At 38.3% G+C, this 26,829-nt stretch overlaps 1 protein-coding gene across 1 annotated transcript; it reads left to right on the top strand.

The window, feature by feature from the left end:
* The first annotated feature begins 546 nt into the window (after positions 1-546).
* Positions 547-26,829, top strand: LOC139743322 (O-acyltransferase like protein-like). The gene is made up of 16 exons (XM_071653812.1): positions 547-625; positions 14,140-14,249; positions 14,735-14,942; positions 15,367-15,527; positions 16,723-16,795; positions 17,784-17,880; positions 18,540-18,814; positions 19,561-19,728; positions 20,139-20,232; positions 20,733-21,006; positions 21,827-21,906; positions 23,190-23,297; positions 23,913-24,057; positions 24,965-25,151; positions 25,664-25,806; positions 26,403-26,829. The coding sequence occupies exons 1-16, from the start codon at positions 547-549 to the stop codon at positions 26,520-26,522; spliced, it is 2,322 nt and encodes a 773-aa protein (XP_071509913.1). The 3' UTR covers positions 26,523-26,829.

Below are 26,829 nucleotides of genomic sequence, written 5' to 3'. Positions count from 1 at the left end.
TAACCCTAATTCTTTTCCTCACATCAAACTGAACATGAAACCCCGTCGCAGTTCCAAGTGCTTAGACCTTGGATGATATAAGACCGGATCAATCTTCGCAGGAGCAACTCTGTGATACCATATTATGAAACACGCTCACTAAGTGACATTATTGCTTTGTGAAATATCAATTGTCTTGGACAAAGACTATCAGACTCCCTCTTGAGTAGCGTCCGTGACATGAAGTCGAAAGCCGTATATGATCGCTTCCACTCAAACGTGAAAGATATAAATGCCCTCGCCTCGTTTATTTTGAATGACTGTACCGTGTACTCATAACGCTGCGGCAACAGGATATAGGAACAGCTCCATTGTGCCTCAATATTGTCGGTAAGGTCAGATTGTTCACGTTGAATCGCAGCCGCGGTAATTATTCTGCAATTTAGAAGTGTCAGGAAAGGACACTCGCAAGACTTTCCGCTCATCAACAGGTGGTCCAGGGAATTTTTAGGAGCCTGCATTACCTTCTGCGGCGACGACATGCTCAATAGCTCCGGATCCTCGAGCATGGGCTTGGTCCTTTTGAGTACACTCTTACTCCTGCTACACGGTGTATCTGGGCAGGCGGACGGCATGATCGCAGACGGTAAGCTATGGGCAAGTGTGATCTCTCGCGCAGCTTTGGCCCGTCAGTGAGGGCATGAGGGGAGGGCGGGGCCGGGGCCGGGGATGGGGGAGGAGGGGACGGGATGGTCGCTAACCTCCTTAGACGAAGGAAAGAGCATTTTGGATTTTACTAAGAGACTAGAGCTTGTATTCATCATGATATTCAATTTCTTGAAGAGAGTTCCACCTCCGTACTGTAACTTTTAAGCCAGTTTGTTAGAGGATGTCATGCAGTCAAGTGGTCTAGCTGTTAATGTTTGCGAAAGTTTGCCTGCGAAAGTTTGCCTGCAAGAATCACGGAGCTTACTGGAGACCTACCGTAGGCCTGTATAGTGACAGCCGATTAATACGTCCATTAAGATGTACAAAAAGTCCTACTGTACTTGAATTCCTGCCTAAAAAATTAAGTCGCCTGAAACGGGTGAATCTCAGCGTTGCTATAAAGACGTAAAAAAGAACATCCATGAATTTCATACTGTGGTTTGCAATTATATCGCAAAAGGGTAAGAACATCTCACCAAAACTATACTATCGCATTCAACACTTCACAAGCTTTCAATGCGTCAAAATGCACTACGTTTCCCATACAATTTAAGGAATTCACTTTCAAACAAACAATGAACTTACAAAGACCGCATCACCAGAGTAACTCGTCCATTCCTATGTTGGAAGTATCCAATGCAAAGATTTGCATTAAAATTCGTATTTACAAACTTGGATTTTTTTTTTCTCATGCACAAAGTGGAACTATGCAAACTGTCGCTGCATTTATATATTTGGCGGATATTTGCATTAAAAGTTTGGGGTCTTCTGAACGCGCACTAATCACACTACTATTTAGTTTGCACTATTTCGACGGTGACAGCTATTACGATATAATATTAACAGTATACGACCGGACTGTGTTGTTTTCTTCTGATCATCTGGTTTCCATTTTAAACCCAAGGCTAGGGTGTCGTCTACGGTCGACGAGATAGTTCAGCATTGCCTTCTTTAGTCGTACTTTTGAGGTCTTACTTCAGGTATTTTAGTGATGTGAAAAAAGGTATCGTTTATGAGAAATATATCATCTAATTGAATGGAGAAATATTGACTCATGCATGACTTTACAAGCTCGTGAGAGAGATTTTAAAGGGGGAGGGGGTTCCCGAAATAAACACATGTAAATTAAGTGAAAGCAACGATATTAGTAAAACACAATTTTGAGAAAAATCGGAAAATCCTTTTGACATAATCTTATCAATTTTTAAAAAAGTTCCGGTGCCGCCATTGCTGGGTGAGAAGACAACAACAGTTAGTGACGTCAAAAAAAAAAAAATGTGTATATCAAAGACACCGGATGAGATTAATCGACTGTGTGTGTCATTTCATAATAGAGATCGATTGCGAAGCTGTGCACAGTTCGTTTGTCGTTTCGGAGAATCCCGGATATATCCGAACCGATTAGCTTCATTCCCGCTCCATGTATCCGCACGCTATCGGGTTTTTAAAGGACAAGTTCACCTTCATATACATGTGGATTGAGTGAATGCAGCGATATTAGTAGAACACATCAATGACAGTTTGGGGGAAATCGGACAATCCATTCAAAAGTTATGATTTTTTTTAAGTATCTGCACAGTCACTGCTGGATGAGAAGACGACAGTGTATGATGTCACATGCGTGCAACGCTATAAGGAAAATATAAAGAGAATTTCACATAATCTTACTTTTTGAAAAAAAGTGCACATTTCCTCGACTCGTCAGCGACGTATGTTAAGGGCAATATTATTCCCCCTTGCCTTCTGAAAAGGGAAGTCAAGTGTTCTTTTTTTTTATGCGAGAAAAGTGAAAATATGTTGAATTTTCTTTATACTTTCTTTATAACGTTGTACACATGTGACATCACAAGCTGTAGTAGTCTTCTCATCCAGCAGTGACTTAGCAGAAACTTCAAAACTTTATAACTTTTAAACGGATTGTCCGATTTTTCTCAAACTCTTGCTGATGTGTTCTATTAACAGGGCTTGCCCTTAACTTTTTTTTTTTAGGTGGCCAGCCGGGCCACTTAACCATGATTTAGGGTGGCCAAATGCAATTTTAGGTGGCCCGGATGCTTTGTCGGATTTTGATGTTGGAATCAAAGGGCTTGTATTACTGCATAATACAACAATTACTGAGTAGTAGCTTACACTGTAGACGTAAACTCTACATAACTTTTTTTAATCACCTGCCCGGTCGGGCAAGCAGATTTTCAAATTATTGCAAAACATTTGCCTGAACAGGAATTTCACTTGCCCCCCCCCCCCAAAAATAAATAAATAAATAAATAAATCAGGAAATATAAATAATGCCAAAAATCATTTGCATGTCAAGGTTTTGATGAAAAAAGAAAAATAAAGTGAAGCTGATAAAGAGTGGATAAAAAGAGAAAAATAGCCTATTTGAGGCCAGTTATCAGGGCTTCATTTTTTAGGACTGGTAGGTACCATGCTCCTCAGCACTCCTTAGAAATACACCTGGAGAAATAATCTAATTGATCACAGAGCCTCTTACTGAGACCAAGATTTTTTTTTAACATAATAATATTTCAAAATGCTTTTAATTGGTTATTCCACATCCCCTCTACCTGACTCCTTTCATCATGCACTAGTGCTCATTTCACTCTGATCCTTCCCCACCCTGGCCTCGATCCCATATGAAAAAAAAAAAATGGAAGCAAAAAAAAACACGAGAAAACACACACACACACATAATATTACAACACACAACAAATATCTCTTCCTTACAGCTGTAACACCTTCCTGATTTCCGTGTTTCTATCAGGTGAAACGACATGTTTTAAGACAAGAATAAAACAACAGTAGATATTGATTGAAACTCGACACCCAGTCATGCCAGCCAGGCCAGGCTGAAATGTAACTTCAAAGCACATTCCGACAGCTGGCTGGCAAAACCACGTAGCAGAGGAATTTGCGCGCGCTTGTAAATTGCTGAATGGGTGGAGGGCCTGGGAACAGCCCCTTGGTGATTACAGTAGTCTGTGAGTTATCAAAAGCAGACCTTTTGAACAATTGCAAACGTAATGATACTATTTTGTCTTCCTTTAGGCCTCAAAGAAAAACGTCAAAAAGACGAGTTGAGTATCACAAATTTGTACATCGCCATGCAAAAAGATTACTACACTCATGTCATGACACGAAATGAATAAATATTCCAAGACAAAAACAAAGCAGCCTCGGGTATCTATACTATAGACGGTGACATCGAGACGCCATGCATTCACCATGCACGTTGGGGAGCAACATGTTGGAGTTGACAGGGAGTGGTGATCCTGAAGTTTGTGAAAACTTCCTGATACTCAATCTCAAAGCAAAGCTGAAGCTTCTTGTGGTCTCACGCTCAGCAAATCTGTGTGCTAATTCTCAATTCGAAGGAAGTTTATCTCTGATCTGTTGAGTTGTTTTTGCTGAATCTTAGGAGCTTATCATGCCTGAAGTTCAAATGGAGGTTGCCAGAAATTTCATATTCACAAAGCTTCAGAATTTACTGAAACATTGCCTACTTTATTCATTTGAAATGTCAAATTTAGAGGGTACAAATCAATGTGGCTGATGATCATCCACATCTGATGATTATCCACATATTTGCATCCTCAAAATTTGACATTTCAAATGCATTAAAAATCTTTCAGTAATTTATTTTACGCTGTTGATGCTGCAGTATAGTAAGGATAAAGACAAAATAAAATTTCTGCACAAAACAAATAGATTTTTTTTTACTGTCATTGGTAGTCAAAATTGTGTTTTCATAAAAAATGTGACACTATACCTCACAAAATCGCAGGAGAGTGATTTTAAAGCTTACATGAAAGAAATAAAGAATCATTACGTTTGTAATCCACTGGGTCTTTGACTTGAGCTATTTAACTAAAACATTCTTTCCCTGTTCATCTCCAAGACCCCAGACAGTTCATGACCTCCAAGAATGCGCCAGTACGCGCGGTTTCTTCTGTTGATTGGTCTCTCTCTCTCTCCACCCCTCCCCATTCCCCAGTCTGGCACCTTGGCATCGTGGGATTTTTCTTTTTTCTGGGTGAACTTGGTGTACACCACTCTTTATCTGAATTAATGAATACTAGTATGCTCTGTGCTATGCTCTACCATATGTGGAGCACGTATAACAAGTCACCACTCGACTCACCTGCTGGCAGCTTACCGCGAGCGGAAAACGGCAGACAGTTTCTTCTGTTGCCGCTACTTTTACTGCCAAAATACTGGCTTTGTCACCACACATTATTCTGCGAGACACACGTTGTGTATTGGAATATAAATGGACTTTCTTCTGTATGAATGTTGGTGTTGCCTTGAGTACCGGTAAGTGTTTGACAGTTACTGAAATCGTGACATCGCTAACTAGGTTAGACAGTCGTTAGAGACGTTAGTTTTAGGCTTGCGTATGCATGATTCTATGGATTTGTTGGAGGGAAAATATGGGAAGAAAGGCTACCTAGTAAGTGTGTCATGATTATTAATGGCCTTAAGATTTTTTAGTGGCCAACCGGGCCACAGAAGGGTCAGTTTTTGGTGGCCCGGAGCGATTTTTAGTGGCCAATGGCACCCGGGCCACCGCTAAAGTCGAGCCCTGATTAATATTGCTGCATTCATACAATTCACATATCTATGAAGGTGAACTTGTCCTTTAATTTAGAAATATTCGAACCATCTACCCTGTAAATCATAAATGGCACCAAATATTTATGTTTTGTTTAATTGTTACTTTGTTAGTTTGTTTGCTTGATGGGGGGGGGGGGGGTGGCGGCGAAGGGGCAAAGAAAGACAACGAGTCCGTGTGATTGCAATCACGATGTGTTTGCAGTCACTGTGCGAAAGGGGCATCAAAATAGACACATATCATTATGAAAGGGCGCACGCAAAGAGAACATTTATTTGGCGCAATTATGTTGAGTCTGCATGATTTATTGATAATATTAGGCCATGGGGTGAAGCTAAAAAAGAGGCTTAGAAAATGGGTTTCGTTCCAGCAACACTGGCACTACTTTCTGAATGCGGAAGTGTGATGTTTTGTACATCCTAAATATACTGTAAAAAGTTCTCCTCGAAATATCCTGTAGTTTTTGCGAAAATCCATATTTTATAAACTGCGACCAGCAGCCCAATACACATATCGTAATGGGGCTGCGGATTGTAGCATTTAGGATCATGACAGAGTAGTATTGCGAACAAATGTTAACCTTCAATCAAAAGAAAATTCTTCAATTTGAAGACTTACAAGTAAGGTTGAAGTATTGACAACAGGGTTCGTGCAAGGTTTGGTTCTACAAATAGTCATTTTCTGTTCGAATTGATGACTTAATATGAGTAGGTCGAGAGGAAGCTGGGAGAGCTACGCTAAATTGACGGTCAGCGCAGGCGCACACATCACTGCGCACAAATTTCGAACCCATTGACTGGATAAGATGGTCTGTGTGCGCATGCGCTGGCCGTCAATTCAGTGTAGCTCTCCCAGTTTCCTCTCGACCGAGTCACATTTGGTCATCAATTTGAACAGAAAGGAACTATTTGCAGAAGCAAACCTTGCACGAACTCTGTTATCAATACTTCAAATTTATTAATAAGTCTTCAAATTGAAGAATTTTCCCGATTTTAAGTTGATATTTGTCCGCGATATTACTTCGTCATGATCCTGTATGCTACTGTTCACAGCCCCATGACGTTATGCGTATGGGGCTGCTGGCCGCAGTTATGCGTATGGGGCTGCTAGCCGCAGTTAGTTCCCATAGTATATTTGGAAAGCACTGCTTTTAGCCATATACCTAGAAAAAAAGGTGAAGTTTTGGTTTAATAGTTGCATTGTATCTCATGTTTCAGCTTTTCCTGATGCTGCCTATGCAAAGGAGGACAAGAGCAAAGTGGTTCGAGACCATGAGAGAGAGAGAGCACTGACTGACCGTCAGAGGTCAAGGCAAATGCCTTATATTCTGTTCAAAGACATGTTATTAATCAAATGACTAATCATTCAAGGCAAAAAAAAAAGAAAAAAATCAGTGTGTTTGTTTGTGTGAGTGTCCGCGTGCATGTGGGAGAATCTTATTGTACACACACACACACACACGTACACACCCTCACATGCACACACACACATACGCACACACATAGTTATGAAGATTCAATATACCCAAGTGTATTAAAATATTATTCTACATGCCTTGGCCATTTATCACAGCAGCATCATAAAAAAGATTATCATAAACATGAACACATACAATGATTATAATACATTTATTGATCAGTGCATTACACATACACAGGTGCATAAAAACACTGACATGTTTGTATTATATACACTCACACGCACACATAAAAACTCATTTACACACATGAGACATTACTATCAAAAAGATCACATTGTTTATCAGTAAACACGTTTTTTTTTTCTTCTTCTTCTTAAGAAGCTTTAATATATTAAGATCACATAGCAATCATGTTGTTCATGAAATATTATACAGTACTTTAGAAAATTTAATCTTCATAAAATTAAGTATTTCCTGAAGTTTTCATTGCTATCATTAGGTTACAACATGGTGGGACACTACCTCCTTTCATGTAAGATAGCTTAAAATGATAATAAGTCAAATTTTCTAGTTTTAATAAATTTCCTGGAACATTCCACGGTCCAAATATCCTTGAAAGGGTGTAAAAGTTTTGAAAAATGCCAATATATAAAATAAAGGCAAAATTATAGTTTACCCATTCATGAGTGAAAACTGTTGGATTCTGTATTGGAGGCCATGTGTACCTGAAAATCTTGGAGGGAATAAAACAGGTTTGGCATTAAAAATTATGATAACATTGCAATTAACTTCCAATATCGGGGGATCTGTGCAAACCTGACTCAACTTATGCACAATTTTCATTTGGCTGGTATCAGTTTTAGCAAACTGATTTTGTACTCACACCTACATTGTACTGACCTTTCTACATGAACATTCTGTTTCAGTATTAATAATAATTACATTTTTTTTTCCAGGGTGGGAGAAACAAATTTTAATTGTAGTCATTCAGTTTTATGGAAAAAAACACACACTTAGGAAAACATCTTTGTTCTTAGAATAATTCAACCCTAATCAAATCATAATAGTGGGCAGAAATGTTTGCTACAGGGCGAACAATCACATACTGAGGCAAGGAGTCAAAACATGTTGCATAAACATTGGCATTCAAAATACAGGAAACAATCTGTATTACAAAGACATTTTATCATGCACAACTTTGGTAAGATGTCAACTCTTGAATATTAATCACATTGACCAAAACATTGGTGCATATACAGATTCTGTTGTTTCTGAACTTTGCACTGAAGTTCTCTGTGTATGTGTGTGAATGTTTCAGTGGTGTATATATATTGCTCCATTGTATCATGGACAACTTATAGTAACATGACAATGTTTTCATGCTTCGATATTAATCATATTGACCTATTTCCCTTGGCAAGTAATGAGCAGGTTGACTCTATTGCAAATGATGCATTTTACAGGCAACACAGCAGAACCTGAAGAGCTTCCAGAAGAAAATCTTGATCTTGATGAGAGCGTCTTAGGGGAGGAAACAGATGCTCCTGCTGACGGACCAGGCTCCTCCTTCAGCTTTCGTTTCCTAGCGAGATTCAGGCGTTTGCTATCTATCTCTTGTAGCACGTTTCATGGAATCCTATTTAATACAATGGAGAAATGAATAGCAATGATTAGCCGTTGGATTTTGTTAGGGGGAAAAAAGGCTAAACACTAGGGGAAGGGGTTGAACATTACACTCAATAAATGTACGGTAGACTATTGACTGCCAATATTTGAATCTTGTAATTACCAATAGGCCCTAGTACTATGCCAGGTATCAGATTAACCATAGCAAATTAATCATTAACAACTCATGATCATTGTCATCATCAACTACTTCAACTTGTAGTTGCAGTGCAATTACTGATTTTAAATTACATCTTCAGCTTTCAGCACCTGATCACAATATCGATTATCATTATTATGAATATACAACTGCCTTATCATCATTAATACTAGTAATCCTTGGCCTTTCACTATCACCACCACCCACTGCTTTATAATTTGGCACAACATAATAATGGTACCGGGTAATCATTTGCTTTAGGGAGTTTAATTGTTGAAATTATGTTATTGTCATTGTTGGTTTTTTAAGACCTATTTATATCAAATATTAATAAGTTAATTTAATGAGATGCTAAATGTGTGTTTTGAGGGGGGATTCGCCAATTTCGGGGTGAGAGAGACAAGATGGATTTTTCATATTAATACTCCATGGCCATGATTATGAAAATATAAATTTACATGCAGTTTAGACCTTTTTCAATCCAGTCCTGTGTGTCAAGATTTTCACAAAACAATATCACTGATAGCTACATCAACCTAACCTGGGCTGCCGCTGTACATAGAACAATATGTAAAATTACATCTAGGCTACATTATGACGGCGCTATGCCATGCCAAGGTGAAATTCAAGATATCTAAGACATCATGGTAATTAACATTATACAAGTTACGCATATGAGAGAGACTGCACTGCAGTGTCGACTGCTACGACTGTACGCACGTAAACTAACCTGTATCCTATGTAGGTTGCAATCAGTCCCCCTGAGCAGCTGAATCACTTCGTTCTGGTCTGCGATTTCACGGTCTCCTCCACTCAATTTGATCCAATCTTTGGCACACAAAATAGGTTTCGTCTATCTTAGGTTTGTCAGAGCCGTGAAATTTTCAAACTTCATCGATGTTACATGCATAATAACGCATCTTAAAAGTTTCGGCAGAGCAGACGACGTAGACGCGTCGACAGCACAGAACTCTTACACATAGAAGAATCACTCGCCACCCGTTTTGTCGCCGTCGCTCGACTCATTGTCACGTGACGTCCGCCATTTTGCTTAGCGGAACTTTTTCGCGTGCAAATCCCAGCAGACGCTATCCACATACAGTGACTGCATGTTGTACCGTGTTTTTCTGACGTTCCGAGACCCTGAGCGAGGCATTAAAATGCCATATTGTGCGGCTGTAAGCTGCACAAATCACTTGACAAAAGGATTTGGAAACAGGTAAGTTTGACACCAAGCCATGATGAGAATAAGAAGTAAATTAATTCCCCAAGTAACGTTACAATTAGGCGGATCGGTCGTATGTTGGCTTTCTTGTGAGCGCAGTAGCAAAGGTAGTCCCAGACACTGGATTTTGTGTTTGCCGTCGACATATCTGTTTACCACCAACTACTATGCAAAATAAAAAAGATCAAGTAGGCCTAATTTAGGCCCAGGGGCTATATTACACTCTGTACGTTGTGTGTTGGGGCAAACAGCTTTGTACATGTAAAAAGTGTAAATTTATGTAAATTTGAGCTTAGGTGTAAACTTTACACATAGATTTATTCTTGTCTAGCTAGTTAGAGTCACAGTACCACTAGTGGTGGGCCAGTGTCGGTGTTAGTGACAACACTACAGTCGTTTAGATACTAGATTGTCTAGACTGACTGTGTACTCTAGTATTAAAGTAACCCCGGGACATTGCTTTCGCAATATGCAATATTTGTCATACATGTATTTGCGAGACTTGTATTGCCTACATATTGTTGCCACGTTAACATTTCGTACTATACCATATAGCATGTTTTCACACTCGTAAGGATTTCATTTTGAATTGTGCTTGAAGTGAACAAGTGCAAGTGAAATCTTGGATAATACAGTATTGCCTTTGATATATTTTTTTTAATATTCTTGCCAGTGTCCATTATTCATGGTTTTATTTTGCTGCCATATTGTATGCTTAGTGATTGTACATGCATTTGCTTTCATGATATACAATACATGTAGTTGTCTTATTTGTGACACTTGTTTTGCCTACATGTACATACTTTGAGATGCAGTGTAGTATGTTTTCACACTCTTTAGATTTCACTTTGATATTTCGTTTGAAGCAAATGGGTGCGTGTGAAATCTTGCATTATACAGATGTTCATGTATTGCCTTTAGTTGATATTGTTATGCCAAGAATGCATTTGATATTCTTGCCCGACAGTGTTCATTCTTTATGGATTTTATGTTGTTGCTATATTGCATGATAGTTGATTATACAGGCATTTGCTTTCGTGATATACATTTGTTGTATATCTGTGATCCTTGTTTTGCTTACATGTTGTTACCAAATTATGTTTTCATACTACAGAGTGTATGGGATAGTGTTTGTTAAACTCATTACTAAGGATTTAATTTTGAATCATGCTGAGCTAAGTACAAGTGAAATCTTACATTTACAAATGTATTGCCTTTAATACTGTTGCCAGGAATGCCTTTGGTGTTCTTTTCAGTGTTCATAATTCGTAGATTTATATTGCCATAGTGCATGCGGATCAACACAATATGTTTTCATACTATACCACATTGCGTTTTTACACTCATTAGGATTTTCTTTTTGAATCACGCTTGAAGCTATCAAGGGCAAGTGAAATTGTGCACTATACTGATGTATTGCCTTGGATAATCTTGCCAGACAGTGTTCATTATTCATGAATTTTATGTTGTTGCCCTATTGCATGTCCATTATAGATGTATATGTATTTGATTTTGTGATTACAATAGTTGTCACAAATTTGCGACACTGGTGGTCTTGCCTATCATTTGCATAATATGTTCCTGACGCATGTACTGCCTGTGATTATAGCCGCCGTATTAGGTATGATAATGGTACGTGTACTTCAAGCAAATGGTATATCACTGTACTGTGGTTGATTCTAAGCAATCAACTTTGACCTTGATGAATGTCAAATAAATTGCAAAAAATCAGGAAAATTAACTCTGTCCAACTTAACTTTCTGTTTTTTGTGGAAGACAATCTTGAAAGGAGTTCATGCTTGTAATGTGTGTGTGTGTGTGAGTGTGTGAATACATATATATATATATATATATATATAGATATATATATATATATATAATTAATATATACATAGATAAATAAATAAATATATATATATATATATATATATATATATATATATATTGATTGAGTACCAGGTAGTCTACATGTTGGTGCAGCAATATCATGATATCGAAAGTAAAACAGAAACCAATTTCATGTTGATCACCAACAATTTATTTACAGCACACAAATATTTGAGCGATTCGCTCTTTCTCAAGTGTTGTTGCAAATCGCTCAAAAATTGGTGTGGTGAAATAAATTGTCGGTGATTAGCATGAACTCGATTTCTGTTTTATTTCATGTATACAGATATACAGTGTATACATGCCTATAGGCATATTGCTTCCTATACCAATATGTGCAATAGTGGTAACTACTACACACTACTAATGATAATGATAACAGCAGGAATATAGATAATTAAGGTGATGTTGTTTTCCAAATTTATGTTGAACGAGTGTCAGATGGGGAAGATGTATTACATGATCATATCCACAAATCATTGATTTTTACGTCTGGACTGACTGGAAATTTAATTTGACCTGTTTAATGGGAGAAAAATCAAAAGCACGAACACACATCTTCTTACAATATCATTGGAGGGGGAAAATGCAAGACATAGGGGTGAGAGGGGTATCAGAAAAATGGCAGGACACAGACAAGGACAGGCGCGCGTCTTAGATTATTTTATACCAAAGCAGATCACGTCTCCGAAGTCAAATAGATCTATCCGAAAGGGGAAAAAAACACCTGTTTCAATACAGACAACTTTCAGGGAAGAGTGTGAAATAAATAACATAAATGAGTACATGAATCTGTGGTCAACGCTGGATTGAGAAGTACCAGTTTGACAGTTTACAAGTTCAAGTAAATATCAAGGGCTATAGCGGCTGTCATACTGTCCGATCAGTGAGTTGACCGTACCGTACTCGCGAGGAGCTGCGGAGGTACCGCTAAGCAACATGGCGGCATGTGCACTGAGGCGTCACATCCGGGGTGCGCGGTGGCGACACCGAGCTCAGCGGGTTGTGAATGGGTATGATTCTTCTATGTGTAAGAGTTCTGTGGTCGACAGGCTCACAGGGGGCGGCCATTTTGACGCGGAAACAATAATTCTCGATTCGGATTGGATAACATACATCACATGATCGTTCGCGAATGAATATCGTACACGGCAAAGTGTACATATTCAGCTCCTCAGTGACAAAAAAGTTCACTGTTTCCCCCTAAATTACCAAAATACTACAGGAAGGTTTGTGTCGAACTTTTTCCTGTAGCCTCTTTGGTTATTTGTTTACACGTAGCTGTGGAGAAATTTTAGTGCCGCAGTTGTCGGAACGAAACAAGCGAAAAAACCGGCTCACCCCATGGCCTATATCTTCAGACCTGCAGTTCTACACGTTGCCCTTTCCGCCGCGGCCGGGCTATCCCCCCCCCCCCCCCCCCCCCCCCCTTCAAAGAAAAACGAATAAATACAAAATAGAAAAGATCGAAACTTTTACAAACGATTCCAAGGCTTTTTGAAGAAGTTGAACCATTTTATGTGCAACGAATTGTCAACTTAAGCACGTTGGATTATTAAAGCATAGGGAGTCCCAAATAGTCTAAAGGATGCATAAAATCTCAGACTTTTCAAAAGTCATTACTTCCTCATGTCAGACCTTGACCTATTCCGAGCAAGAACTAATGGAGCAGAACGGTTCGGTTTCACGTTATGACGCAGGAACAAAAAAAAACAAACACACACACACAAAAAAGGTGAATGGCTGCAACCAATCATCACCCTGAACCAATCATCCATAACTCAGAGAGTACCTGCTGTATATCACGAACTTATTTTTCCCCTTCGAGCTACAGTCAAACGAGATTATTAGAATTAGAAAAAAAAGTTGATAGTCAAAATCCTAAACGTTCGATTCCGTTATACAATCTCAGTTTTCATGATACCCAACCTTAATATGCACTGAACTCCAAGTTATAATAAACTTGATCATGGCAATATCTTGTGAGGAAAGGTGGCAAAGGGGTATATTTTCAAAAAATGCAGACCCTGATTTCTTAAAGCTATTTGAGTATATAGATAGGTTTATAAATTAGCCTTTAGTCATTACAATATAATTAATTGTTTGTTTTGTTTTTGCTTTGTTTTTGTTTCATTGTTTGTTGTTTTTTTTTTACACTGGGATCTAGCGTTACATACTAGAATAAAGCTCTCTCTTGATTTGTAAATCTCTCATTTTTATGTACTCAAGACATAAATAAATCAGTAAATAAATAAACAAATAAATAAACAAATAAATGAATAAATGAATTAATGAATAAATAGATAAATAAATAAGTGAATGAATAAATGAATCCTAGATCATTATATTATAATCAACTGCGTTTAAATGCCACTGTTATAATTTCCATCATTTCAATTTCATATCAGTCTATCTTTGTTTGTTTTTTTTTTTGTGAACAACATTAAAATCATGTAAATTCTTGTGTAACCATGGTACCACAGATACACAGATGGGCACGTTTGATAGTCTCGCGGGTCTTCTGAGTTCCCTTGGCCTTGGAAACTTCACTGATTTCCAAGATATCCTGCAAGGCGGTGAGGATTTCAGTTTGGTAAGATAAAAAGAGTCAAAGTAACCAACCATTTGTTTAAAAAAACAATGAACAATAACACATGTCATACTAATGTACAAAGCAAGGATTGTCTTATACTGTACGTTATTATCAAATGAAAACAAGGTTTGCTCATACGAAAATATCATATTACGTCATGTGATAACCCGCGGGTATTGGATGGCACGTGATTAGTCGGGACATTTTTGTTGTTATTATTATTGTTGGTGGTGGTGTGGTGGTGTTGGTGTTGTTGTTATTATTATTGCTGTTGTTATTGTTGTTATTGTTAATATTCTTATCAATACATCTCTGAGTGTCGCTTATTAAACGTGTGTGCTTACAATACCGATTTTCACAGGAAAATCTCATAGAAATGTACACATTGTCCAAAATCCGTGTCAGAGAAAAAAATTGGCAATGTTGATACACAGATGTTATTGCGTTTGTTTAATCTTCTTCACCGTCCCTTCGTCATCTCACAGATTCTGCAACAAAGCTTGTCAGTTGTTCTCCAAGGCAATGGCACGGATCTCTTTCCCGGGGTCGGCAACAACTCGGCTGCAGGCGATCTCGACTTCGATCAGGTCGTACACACCCTGTTTGCTGATGTTGCCGTGAGCGAGAGCTGTCTGCAGGATTTTGTCACCTACGTGAACGATATAAGCGAAGGCATTCCATACGCAAGAAAGAGTAAGACTCTGATAATTCTATTTAAAAAAAAAAGGGGGGGGGGGCTTTCCCCGCAGAGAGGGAGACCAAGATAGAGAGAGAGAGAGAGAAAGAGACCCCTTCACCATAGGCATGCTAGCATGGAAACATTAAACTGCACATTATTTGATTATGAGACCATTCTGAAGCAAATAATTTTCACATAACAGTAGATATATGATGTACTCTTAAATGAATCCCAAAAGAATTGGAACAATCATCCCCAGCATTCCCACTGATTACCACTGATCAGTTACTAGCCATCCCCTTTAAAGTGTTCGGTTCCGTGTAGGTAGGTTGCTCATATCGGCGTTCATTCTTAGTGGACAAGATTACAAGTTCAAAGACAAATTCCAAACAAAGGCATCCACACTATTATTTTATTCGACCCTCTTTTCCCACGCAGTGATGGGATCCTTCGGAGGTCTTCCTTCCTCCAACGCAATGTACACCGGCCTGAACAAAGACTACGGCAACGTGTGGCAGTGTCAGACCTTGATCAAAACAAATGGGACGCCCTCTTTTGACAGTCAGTACTGCCTGATGAAGGCCTCTTTCTCCGAGGAGGTAAAATTATTTCATTTACACTGTTAGTTCGTCATAATTATCGTCATGACATTGTAATTTGTTTTTTTTTTTCCTACCATTAGATGTGCCCTTGAACAGTGTGATATGAAAGGAGCAAGTTCAGTGGAATTTTGAGGAAAAAAATAACAAACAAATAGCATCCCAATGATTGATACTAAAAAGATTGTGATTTTGAGTTATGAGAATATTTGGAAACAATATGAAATGTAAGACAGTCATGTAAACGATTCTATTTATTTGCGTTACTTTGCAAAGGGTCTTCAAAAATTATAACCACATTTGGATTTCGGTCGTTCCTACATCCAGATAACTGCGATGATGGTGATGATAACAACGATCGTGTAAATTATCTATAGTACTTCTAAAATATAATGATAACATTGACTTCTTGATTGTTATTATTGTTTGATAATTATACTAGCAGTAAAATAACAGTAGTAATAATGAAATTGATCAATGTGAAAGCCCACAGAAATTATCAAGAAAGTCATGGAATTTTCGTGTTCAATATGTTTAAAAGTAACGGTGATATTTGAAGCATTTGCACACTCAAATTGAGAGAGGCGACTACATTATCTGTACAACAAAATATCCCGTTGATCTGCATAAGATTATAACATTTCATTAAGTGTTTCTTTTATTCTTCTTTTTGGATAAAATCAGGGAGAGTATCAAATCATTACATTCTTTGAATAAACAAGTAATGGCGTCTACCAGGCTAGAAAACAGGGTTTCACAGGATTTGGTGATTCATAAGATATAGATTAAAAGCGTGATTTGTTGCAACATTTATGGACCAGATCTATGTCAGACTATATGATGGTGATCCCATCATACTCATTATCATCTGTACTAATTTGTGTTTGAATTCAGACAGATACGAACGTCAGAAATTTCTCTTCTATTTTTCGCCAAATCATCTAAGTCTGTACTCTTATGGGCTCATTTAATGCCAGTGACTTTAATAAGCACAATGACTTGAAAACGAGTCACAGAAATGAACTCCATGTAAATCCCTATCATCGTTTAAAGTCATCGTTTTAGCTTGTGTTGTTGTTGTTGATGATGATGATGATGATGATCATAATAATAATGATGTTGTTTTTGTTGTTGTTTCGCTGTTTTAGCTTGGGCTGTTTTATACTCTCGTTTTGGTTTATTTGTTCTTTTCCAGATCAGTTTTGAATTGGGTACATGTTTCCCAAATACGTGTAGTCAAGAGGAGCTTACGACCATGGCAGTGCACGGTATCTATAACTTTTGTCTATCTTTATTAATACGTCACGCATCCAATGGCCTCCTTCAGAATAGCATTTTTTTATAGAACATTGAATTGATAACACCCGATGAAGTGAAGATAATGGCAGTAACTATTCCAAACCTGAAAATGAGAATGTTTAGTTTTTTGTTTGTTTGTTTGTTTGTTTGCCTGCTTGTTTTTTTCATTTGTTTGTTTGTTTGTTTTTTTGTTTGTTTGTTTCATTTCCCATCTGAGAAGATGGCTGGATAGCCCATATTCAGCTGCAATGTAGTAGGTCTTCCATGGGGACCAGTTGGATGCGGGGCTTCACCTGTCCACTGCTCTTTGCGATGAATAAATGAATGAAGTCGGATCTTTTACGTGCATTAGTTGCCACTCTAAATTCGTTGGATTAAAAAGTAATAGACCATGAGAAGGGACAAATCCAAATAAGATTATTAATTTCAAATCTAATGGATTTAATTTCTAAATCAATTACACTAAAAATTGTAATCTAATGTGGATTTGTCCCTCCTCATGGTCTCATTAGATTACTTTTTAGTCAAGCGAATTTAGAGTGCATGGTGACTCTGTCACAACTCCATTTTATGTCCTATCCGAGGAGTTTACTAATATCATTGTATAGTTATTGCGTGATTGTATATGACAATTAGTATTCAGGTTCAGTGAATACTCCTACCTGCCAACGTATGTGTACTTTGTGTAAATGTCATTGTTTCATTTGAACTGTTATGATTATATTACTGTAATATTCAGGGCCCCCAGGAAGAACATTACCTGCCTACTGATGGGGCTACTCTGTTGAAATAGGACTGCACAAATAAATGAAAATAAAACATTACATTTGAAATGCCCCCAGAAGTATGAACAGAACTAAAAAATGGAGTGCAAATTCGTAGCAGAACTTTCAATTCACTGAAAACGTTGTCAAGTCTGTTTGGTGTGTATCTGTTGATCTGTTTTCCCCCACGTAGTCTTGACGGTCGTCGGAATACCCGTCGGATTTCCTCCTCCCATGTACTTTGAATGCGTGTACCCGGCTCCGTGGGGAGCTGTTGATATTTTCGTGGTGTAAGTTGATCGCGTGCTCTCAAGCCTTTTTAATGAAGTGAAATTTTGCAAGCATTGTGTGAATTGTTTGATTTTGATGGACGTAATATAAATTTTCTTTCTTTATCTGTAGGCCAATCACTTTCGTTCTCTGTTTTTCTTCTTCTATCTCCCTCTCCTCCTCCACTCCTCTCCCACTCTTATATCTTATTATTTCACCCCAATAATATTTATCTTTCAATCTGTCTATTTCTCTATTTATTTATCATTTAATCACCCTGCGAATCGTTCAATTTTGTTCTCGGAATTTATGCGAAACATTTGCGCTTGTGACGGGGTACTCTTTTTTTTTGCACTTTTGGTTTGGGCAAAATTTTGTTCTTTTTCCTCCTCTAAGTTAAGACTCTCTGCATTTTCAATCTTTGTGTTTACTTACTGATAGCCATTGTATTATCGTGAAGTGAAAGGGTTTAGATAAGACAGGATGGGGAACAGACAAACGAACAAGACAGACATAATTCAATACAAATGACAGACTTGTACGATCACTGAAACAGACAGACAGACATTTAGACAGAGATTCACTACAGTGATGGGTCAGTATGTGTAAGATACTATTTCTCCTCATCCTTACGGCCCTAACATTGGTAAAATTCATTTTTTTTTCAAAACTCTTTTAGCTTCTTCCTCTGCATCTTTGGAGTCTTGGTCATCGTGGGAAGCGTCTACGATGTCGTCTACCATCAACGCATCACTGACGTCCTCACTGTGCATTCGACCATCGCTGCTGATGAAGCCAGCCCGAAAGAGAATGACCAAGACGTAGATGACGAAGCCAAGACGGCAGCAGCTGCTGCGGCGGAGGCCAGCGAAGAGGCGGTGGACAGCGATAAGACTGGCAACAATTTGGAGATTGAGGAGCCGCAAAAGGAGACTCGGAGCACTACCACCCTAGGTGAGATTTTAGGATAGACATAATTTACCATTTTGTAGATGAAACAAAAACCCAGCTTCAGTGCTTCAAAATAGTTGTTAAATGTGAGTTAGGTATAGAAACATCCGGTTTAAAATTTGAACCAGTATAATTAATTATAAGTATTGTTACATATACGAAATGCGAACAATGTTTCTAGAGTAAACCGTGTACAGTTATGGTTTACTGAGAAAAATAGTGATATCTCTTTATATTTTACACTTTATTGCAAAATGTTTTCTTGGAGGGATGTCTTGTTATGCAACTGATCTGACATGTGATCATGTGTAATCAAAATAATTTCGGACATGTTTTAAATCGCCGACTGCTCCCATTGGTAAACAGTGCCTTTAATTCGGTATTTGCAATTAGATCTAAACAGTTTTGACGGTGCAGTGAAATATGTTTCAAAATTCTGATAGATGTATACGTAAATACTTATTCAAACAGAACATCATCACGATGAATAGCTTTAGTCTGGCTTGAGTTAAAATCGGGTTGAAAGCTTGGAAGTTACGTTAAGTAGTTAAGTTTCGTTTATGCATTATGTATCAATCCTGTAGAAGGAATAGTGTTTGTTTGTTTTTTTTAAGAAAATAACCTTTTTTTATATCAACATTACAGTACAATGAAATACTTTATTGAAATGACCTTTTTGTTTGTTTACTTGTGTGTGTGTGTGTGTGTGTGTGTGTGTGTGTGTCTGTTCTGATTCATTTTCCCTACAGAGAAGTTAGATGGCGTGTTGATGGCATTCTCCGCTGTCAACAACTGCAGGAAGATTCTCAGCGCAAAGAAAACGCCCTCTACGATGGCCGTGTTAAACGGACTGCGAGTGATCAGTATGTTCTGGATCATTCTAGGTCATTCCGTTCAGTTTATGCAGTGGAAACTCGGTAAGTTTTTCTACGATGCCTGTCTGTATATGACAGTGGTGACTATGTATCATAAGTACATACGTGAGATGTATAACACAACAGCAGTGGGCATTTATAGCACGAACAGCAAGAACAAAGAAACTTAGTAAATTTGAGAAAAAAAAAAAACTGTCTTCAGCAAGTTCTTCTCATCTTAATGTGTACATAGATTATCACGAATCGTAAGTCGTTATGTCAGTTTGAATAAGTCGGTCTGTCCTTGTAGCTTTCGTTTTTCTTTTCGAATCATGCAGGGACTTTGGAGAGTGTGTAGGCCTACAATGCTTCGTTGTTGTTGTTGATTTTTTTTTTTGTGGGGGGGGGGGGGGCAATCGGTACTCAAAGCCACAAAGGGTTACGTTGTCTTCTGCTGCTTCTCGTTGGAACAGAAAACCCGACAGAGTCTCTGAAGAAGGCTCAATCGTTCTCGGCTCTTGCCATTGTCAACGCAGACGTCTCCGTCGACACGTTCTTTGTAATGAGGTAAAGTATTTCCTCAATAAGGTTTTCTTTTTGATACATGACGTTATCAATATAGGTTTGGATTCCCGCCTCTGAAAATGCAGCTAAATCAGACCAGTGATTGCTGTTGAATTCAAAAGTTTCTTTTTTTTTCCAAAAATGAAAGTCAGTGAATTAGATTTCTTATTTCCTTATTTTTTTTTAACATTAAACAGTGTACCCTCCATGTGGAATGTCACATGACTTTGCACTTCACACTTGTTCCATTTTTCCCACGTTTGTTATAAAAAAGACGCACAATTAAATCATTGAACTGATTGTGGATTGTTTGTGTGGCTGTTGCATAGACAGACAATTGTACATAAGTTGATAAGTAGGCAGGTGAGTACAGGGATTGATAGATAGATAGATAGATAGATAGATAGATAGATTGCTTGATAGAGTGAGAGATGTTTCGATGTTTAACAGTGTTCAATCAGCCAGACAATCGTTACCATGTATATTACACGTCTTGCTCGCAGTGGATTCCTTGTAACATTCCTGACGCTAAAGGCGCTGACGAAAACCAACGGTAAAGTTAGCTGGGGAATGTTCTACCTCCATCGCTACTTGCGCCTCACGCCCGTCTACATGGTTGCCATGGGGATATGGGCTGCCCTCGCCGTTCACTTTGGAACAGGGATCGGCAAAACGGCGTTCTTCACCGGAATCAGATACACATGTAATTCACTGTGGTGGACACATCTCTTCTACGTCAACAACTTTTACCCATTCCAAGAAACTCTGACTATCTCTGTGAGTATTAATTTTCGCTCTTTCAGGTTTTCTGAGTCTTAAACGTACTTATACGTATATTCTCAATCATAGGCCTATCCTGCCTATACTGGCTTATACAAACTATTATGTTGTCGATTTTCAAGTATTGGTTTATCAAACTTAAGTTCGTATTTGTCTATCAATGCTGTATTCTACTTTATTGCTACTTATTCACAATAATTAAGTTTTGTTTTTATATATATTTCGATGTGATTATACCCTGCTATTGCTAGACTTTTGAAGAATACGCTTCCATGGACTTCGTTTCCTTTCTTGAACTCCACCCAGTATTTCCATTCTGTTGACAATGGTTGATGAAAATACTAACTCCATTTCTTCTCTCTTTTTTTCAAAACAATCTAAATGTAGAGGAATAATAATGTCCATGACTCGGTTTTGTTCAGTGAATAACAAATTGGCCTTGCTTGCATCAACACAGTGTCCCACGGAAAGAAACACAACGTTGAACATAATGCTGACACAGTGTAGATGGGTCCTACAAAGCATGGAGTCTCGATACTGTTAAATTTAAGAGTTTAAACAATGTGAACGCATTGTGAATTATCAAATCACAAAGCGAAACAGAACGTTGTTTTGTGATCTCTCTGTGAAAAACCACACCACAGAGTGAAATCACTGTTACATTCCAGCAGTTTTGTCAAGAATGTGAACACATTGGGAACAAACGTTGTTGAATAAATGTTACGAAAGAAAAAAAAAGAAACAAATAAAGACCAAAATCCTTATGAGCTCCTTCGAAGCTGATTTCTATCACCTAAATTATTGGTTTGTTTTGCAGTGCATGAGCTGGGCGTGGTATCTAGCCTGTGACATGCAGTTCTACCTCCTGAGCCCACTCTTCATTACTCTGCTGTACAAGTACGTTCAGAAATAAACCTCATGGTGCCTCCCGATGGCCCGTACCCGCCTTCCACACTTTCCCTTCCCTTCCTTGATTCAAATGTATTTTGATGTAAAAAGTTGTAAATATGTTCAGGTTTCATGTATTTTTAATCTGGACCTATTCATTTTACCGTACTTATTTATTTTCTTGGAGCCTTAGTATTCATAGACAGGTATCAGACTTAATTAGTATTCATACTATTCTGGTACCTTTATCCTGTATTCATGCATATGTCTTTTGTTACGTATTATATCATGTAAACGTGTGTTAATATGGGTAAAATAAACTTCACCCCAGCTTCCACTTCCACTTCAACTTCATCTTCAATTTCAACTTCAACTCCTCATCCATGCCCCATACCCCTTCCATCCCTTCTCCTTTCCCATTCCCTTCCTTCCATTCCTCGTCCCCTATCTCCTTCCCTATACCCCTTCACCTTCCCTCTCCCCTACCCTTCCCCTTCCACTTCCCTTTCCCTTCCCATGCCCTTTCACTCCTTCCCCTTTCTCCTTCCTTTACCCCTCCCCACCCTCCCATCTCCTTTTCCTCCTCCGCCTTCCCCTTCAATTATTCTTCCCCTACCCAATACCTTTACAAAGGTGCTGTAGAGATAAGGATTAATCACATGATTATTACTTAAAGAGGTATGAAACTCATTATGTGGATTAAAAGCATGCCTTAGGGCCTAAACAATGTTCGTGAAGTTTGAGGCAAATAGGACAGCCAGTTCAAAAGTTAGGAAGTCTCGGTGCTGACATCGCTGGATCAGAAGTCGACAACATGTGGCGTCGCGCATGGACATCGATAAAAAGATAATGTTGAGACCGTTTTTAATGAAAAGTAAACATTCCCTCCTCTAACTGGCATGTTATGATAAAAGGGATAATAATCATAATTCTCCCGTAAGCTGAAGGAGATTAGTCATTAGTACTCTTTCATTGTGCTTAAAAATGAAAATGATGTTACATTTCCGTCGTGCTGTTGTCCTTTTTAAGTCTTCTCGATCAGCTGTGGCGACACCGAAACTTTAAAAGCTCTTTGAACCCTATTAACGGATAGTCCAATTTCCCTTAAAGTTTCACTCATCCCATGTGTTCTACTAATATCGCTGCAAGCACTCAATCTACATGATATTATATTTTGGTTTCATTCTCATTCAATAATGAGCACTTTGCAAAACATGATATTCATATTAAAATTATTTTCATCATAAGTGTTTATGATGTGCTTTGTTCTCTTTTCCTTTTTCTTTCATCAGACGCAGCAGACTCGGTATCTGCAGTTTGATTGTGGGGATCATTTTATCGGTCACTACTGTGATAATTGTCGTAACATATTTCGGTCATACAGTTAACGCCGTTTATGGGTAAGTTTGAACAATCGTTACTGCGATTAACCCTAACCATTTACAAGATGAAATTGAATGTTCGAAATAAGAACTCTGCAACCCCCGATCTCTGCTGTTACGGTAGCTACGAACTATCTTAAGAACAGTTCTCGACTATACATTTTCACTATCCATGTGATATTTGGTGAAACTAAAGACAAGTTTATACGTAAACAGAAATGTAATATGACAGCATTATTTAATTTTATCATTTTGCTTTTATTCTAAAAACATAGCACTAGTAATGTGTTGTTTTTCTTCTGTCTCGGAAAATAGACTATGCATATTTCACGATTGTTCTAAATCCCGTCGCACAAATAAGTCTGTAGCAGCCTTGTGACGTATAATTGAATACCCGTATTAAGATTGTGCTCGATGTCATTATACATAAGTGTAAGGGTATGGTATAAAACACTTAATTGAAGATTTGTCTAATGCAAAATTAGATTGTTGTACAAGTCAACTACAAACAGCTCGACCTATACAGCGGTTGCATACTCAGTTGAGCAATGCGCCGTATGATTTCATTTGTTCATGATAAGACGAGGCAAATAATATCAGATAAAAATGTTTTCTGCGTGATATCGCTTCCAGAAATTACAACAACCGCACAGCCGCCCAACCGGACGCAGATTACTACTACACCAAACCGTACAGTAGGATCCACACCTACTTGGTTGGCATGTTGCTTGGCTACGCCATGTTCAAAACGAAGGACAAGGAAATTAAGCTACCGCTCGTGAGTATATCAGCATAATACATATATTACCAATATCGGGGGAACATAGCCTCCCTACTCAAGGTTACAGTAGTAGTCCACCCATTGATTAAGTAGGCCCTACACCCACTATAAAGTCCCGACCACGACATGTTACTATAACATGTATAAATGTTGCTTGTTGTAGCAGCAGATTTTATTGGTAAAGTAATGACCCTTAAAGTCAAACACTGCTCATCCCAAAATGAACAGAATGATAGCAGTTTATCAAGCTTTATCAGCGCTTTTGCTTTTATGATTATTGATTATTTCAATGAATAAAGTTTGCGTAAAAGTGCAAGGCCTAATATCATAATATTATGGGCGACGAGGAGGTTGGCGCTCGTGCTTACAGAGAATTTAAGTTGAGTTAAAGAAGAAAGTGGGAAATTTAGACCGGGTAAGGTGAGATTAAGAGACAATTTGTATAACGTGCGTGTTAGTGTACACTATGTAATCGCAATTTTCTAGACAAAGAACGGCGATTTTGATACCGTAACAACAGTTGTTATGGTATCAAAATCGCCGTTCTTGTCCTACCGTATGAAACCTTGAAACATTAGATATGATCGATGATAGCTGCTTAAGTTTCACAGCAGCCCATGCTACTATCTACAATTATTGATCTAACGCTATATTGATGTCGAGCGAAGGAGTGCTTTCTTTAAAACAGGAAGAAGAGAGTGTATTAAAGTACAGTCATGTATCATACATTACCTGCGCCTTACAGTGACTGAGGTGAAATACATGAAGTCATTACAGAAATTCATAGTTGGCGTGTCCAGAAGTGTTTCATGATTTATTTTTTAGCCTAGTTAGTTAACACACTTTTTATGTCTTTCGTTTCCTTATTTTGTTCTCTGTTTTGTGGGGTTTTTTTTTTCATTAGTTTGCGGTGATAATCGGCTGGGTGGTCGCCCTGCTCACTCTCTTCGCAGTGGTCTACGGGACGTGGGCCAACGGATATGAGCGGTACGTCCCGCAGATCGAGTCCGTTCTCTACCTCTCCTTCCATCGATTGGCGTGGAGCATTGCTGTGGCCTGGATCATCTTCGCTTGCGTCAGGGGATACGGAGGTAAGGTCTGGGAGGAGAAGACTACTTAACTGAGAAAAGGACAAACGGAGAATCAGAAGAAGGGAGTTTGAAGAAGAAAGACAGCAAGACAGAGAGATAGATAGAAAGAAAGAGAGGTAGAGATGTTATCCCTAAATGATTATTAATCTGACTTGGACAGTAGTGTCATTAGCACTTATTGCATGATTATCATCGGGACTCGTGTGAATTGAAGGTACGTCCAGATAAGGAGGGGGATTAAGAAAAACAAAAACACGGCAACAATATCAACAATTTTGATATGTAACTGAACGACTGAGGGGGAAATTGTAAAATTGACTTTTCGTGTTTTCCCCTTGTTTCACACCAATGCTGTTACATAATTGTACTCAAATCTGAAAACACTGATAACCTACCTGTACAATGTATTAGATTCTCTAAAGCTGAATAATATTTTCAGAGTTTTTATCTACAGGTTCCGTATTGTAAAAGACTGTCTGGACTCATTTCCCCTCCGATCTTTCTCCGTATAGGCTTTTTTAACGTCCTCCTGGGTTGGAGTTTCTGGATCCCGCTCGGCCGACTGACCTACGGCGCCTATCTCGTCCACCCCATCGTGATCATCACTACCGTGCTGAATTCCAACACTCTTGTCTACCTCAGTAACGAATCCATTGTAAGAAATTCTCACTTCATTTAAATTAGTGTTTGTTTGGGTTTTTTTTTTTCAAAATACAAAGTTTTGTCAAGCCCCTTATTTTTGAAGGGCATCACAAATGTTCATTTACCGAAATCTGCTGCAGTTACTCCGGCTTTACACCCGATTTATAACGGTGCGTTTAAAAAGAAGAAAAAAGGAGGTAATACAAATATGGAGGGGTACTATTTCATAAGTGCCAGCTATGGAGAGCGTACTAATGTTTATTGTGAGGAAAGAGAAACTCTTCCTCTTTCCGTTGATATCTGATTATGCTGACGATTGTGATGCATGACTGAGCACATGAACTATAAAGACAACAATGACAAATTGTACTTTTTTCCAAGTTTGAGTGTTATCGTGAAGGAACACAATGAATGTCTCACTGCATGGATGAGATCTGTCGATGAAAGTGGTCAAATAAACAGGCCAGACTGTACAAATCCACGTGTATCCTGTTGCCTACTCATCTGTGTACTCATGTCCTGTGTTTGCTTTGTTGTTGTTGTTGTTGTTTTTTCCTGTTTCCACATATTCGTTATAATAAATCGGTTGTTCCGTTTCATCCATCACAGGCGTATTTCTTTCTGGGAAACCTCGTCTTGTCATACGCAGCAGCGCTGATACTGTCTGTGCTGGTAGAAGGGCCAACCATGGGGCTGGAGAAAGCCCTCTTGCGGCGAAAGTCGAAATAGGGTGTCCCCATCTTGGTCACCCAGTGTAGAAAACTGAAATAAAAACGAACACCAAAGCGATTTCTGCTAAGCGGTGTATACTAAACTCACATTTTCTTACCATTTTTGTACCATCTTTGTATCATCGTTATGATCATTATCATTGCTTACACTACTAGAATGGAATAAATTGATACCAATGAGAAATTATATGAGCTTAAAAGGATGGTACAGTATTGATGGAGATGAGAATTGGCCTTTAACTTTTTGCGAGATACCAAGAAAACACCTATGATATAGTACCGAGCATACCATTTTAAGAGGAATT

Source organism: Diadema antillarum, unplaced genomic scaffold, assembly GCF_040938485.1.
Source record: "Diadema antillarum isolate AM-2024a unplaced genomic scaffold, OU_Dant_1.0 seq00001069_RagTag, whole genome shotgun sequence".
In the NCBI taxonomy this organism is placed as follows: Eukaryota; Metazoa; Echinodermata; class Echinoidea; order Diadematoida; family Diadematidae; genus Diadema; species Diadema antillarum.
Note: the sequence above shows the minus strand (reverse complement) of the source record. Positions and strands in the feature narration are given on the sequence as shown.

Coding starts and splice junctions, on each gene's coding strand:
- LOC139743322 (XM_071653812.1), top strand. CDS start 547: ATGGGCTTGGTCCTTTTGAGTACACTCTTACTCCTGCTACACGGTGTA. Junction 15,528..16,722: donor AGGCCTCTTTCTCCGAGGAG/GTAAAATTATTT, acceptor GTTCTTTTCCAG/ATCAGTTTTGAATTGGGTAC. Junction 16,796..17,783: donor TACGACCATGGCAGTGCACG/GTATCTATAACT, acceptor TCCCCCACGTAG/TCTTGACGGTCGTCGGAATA.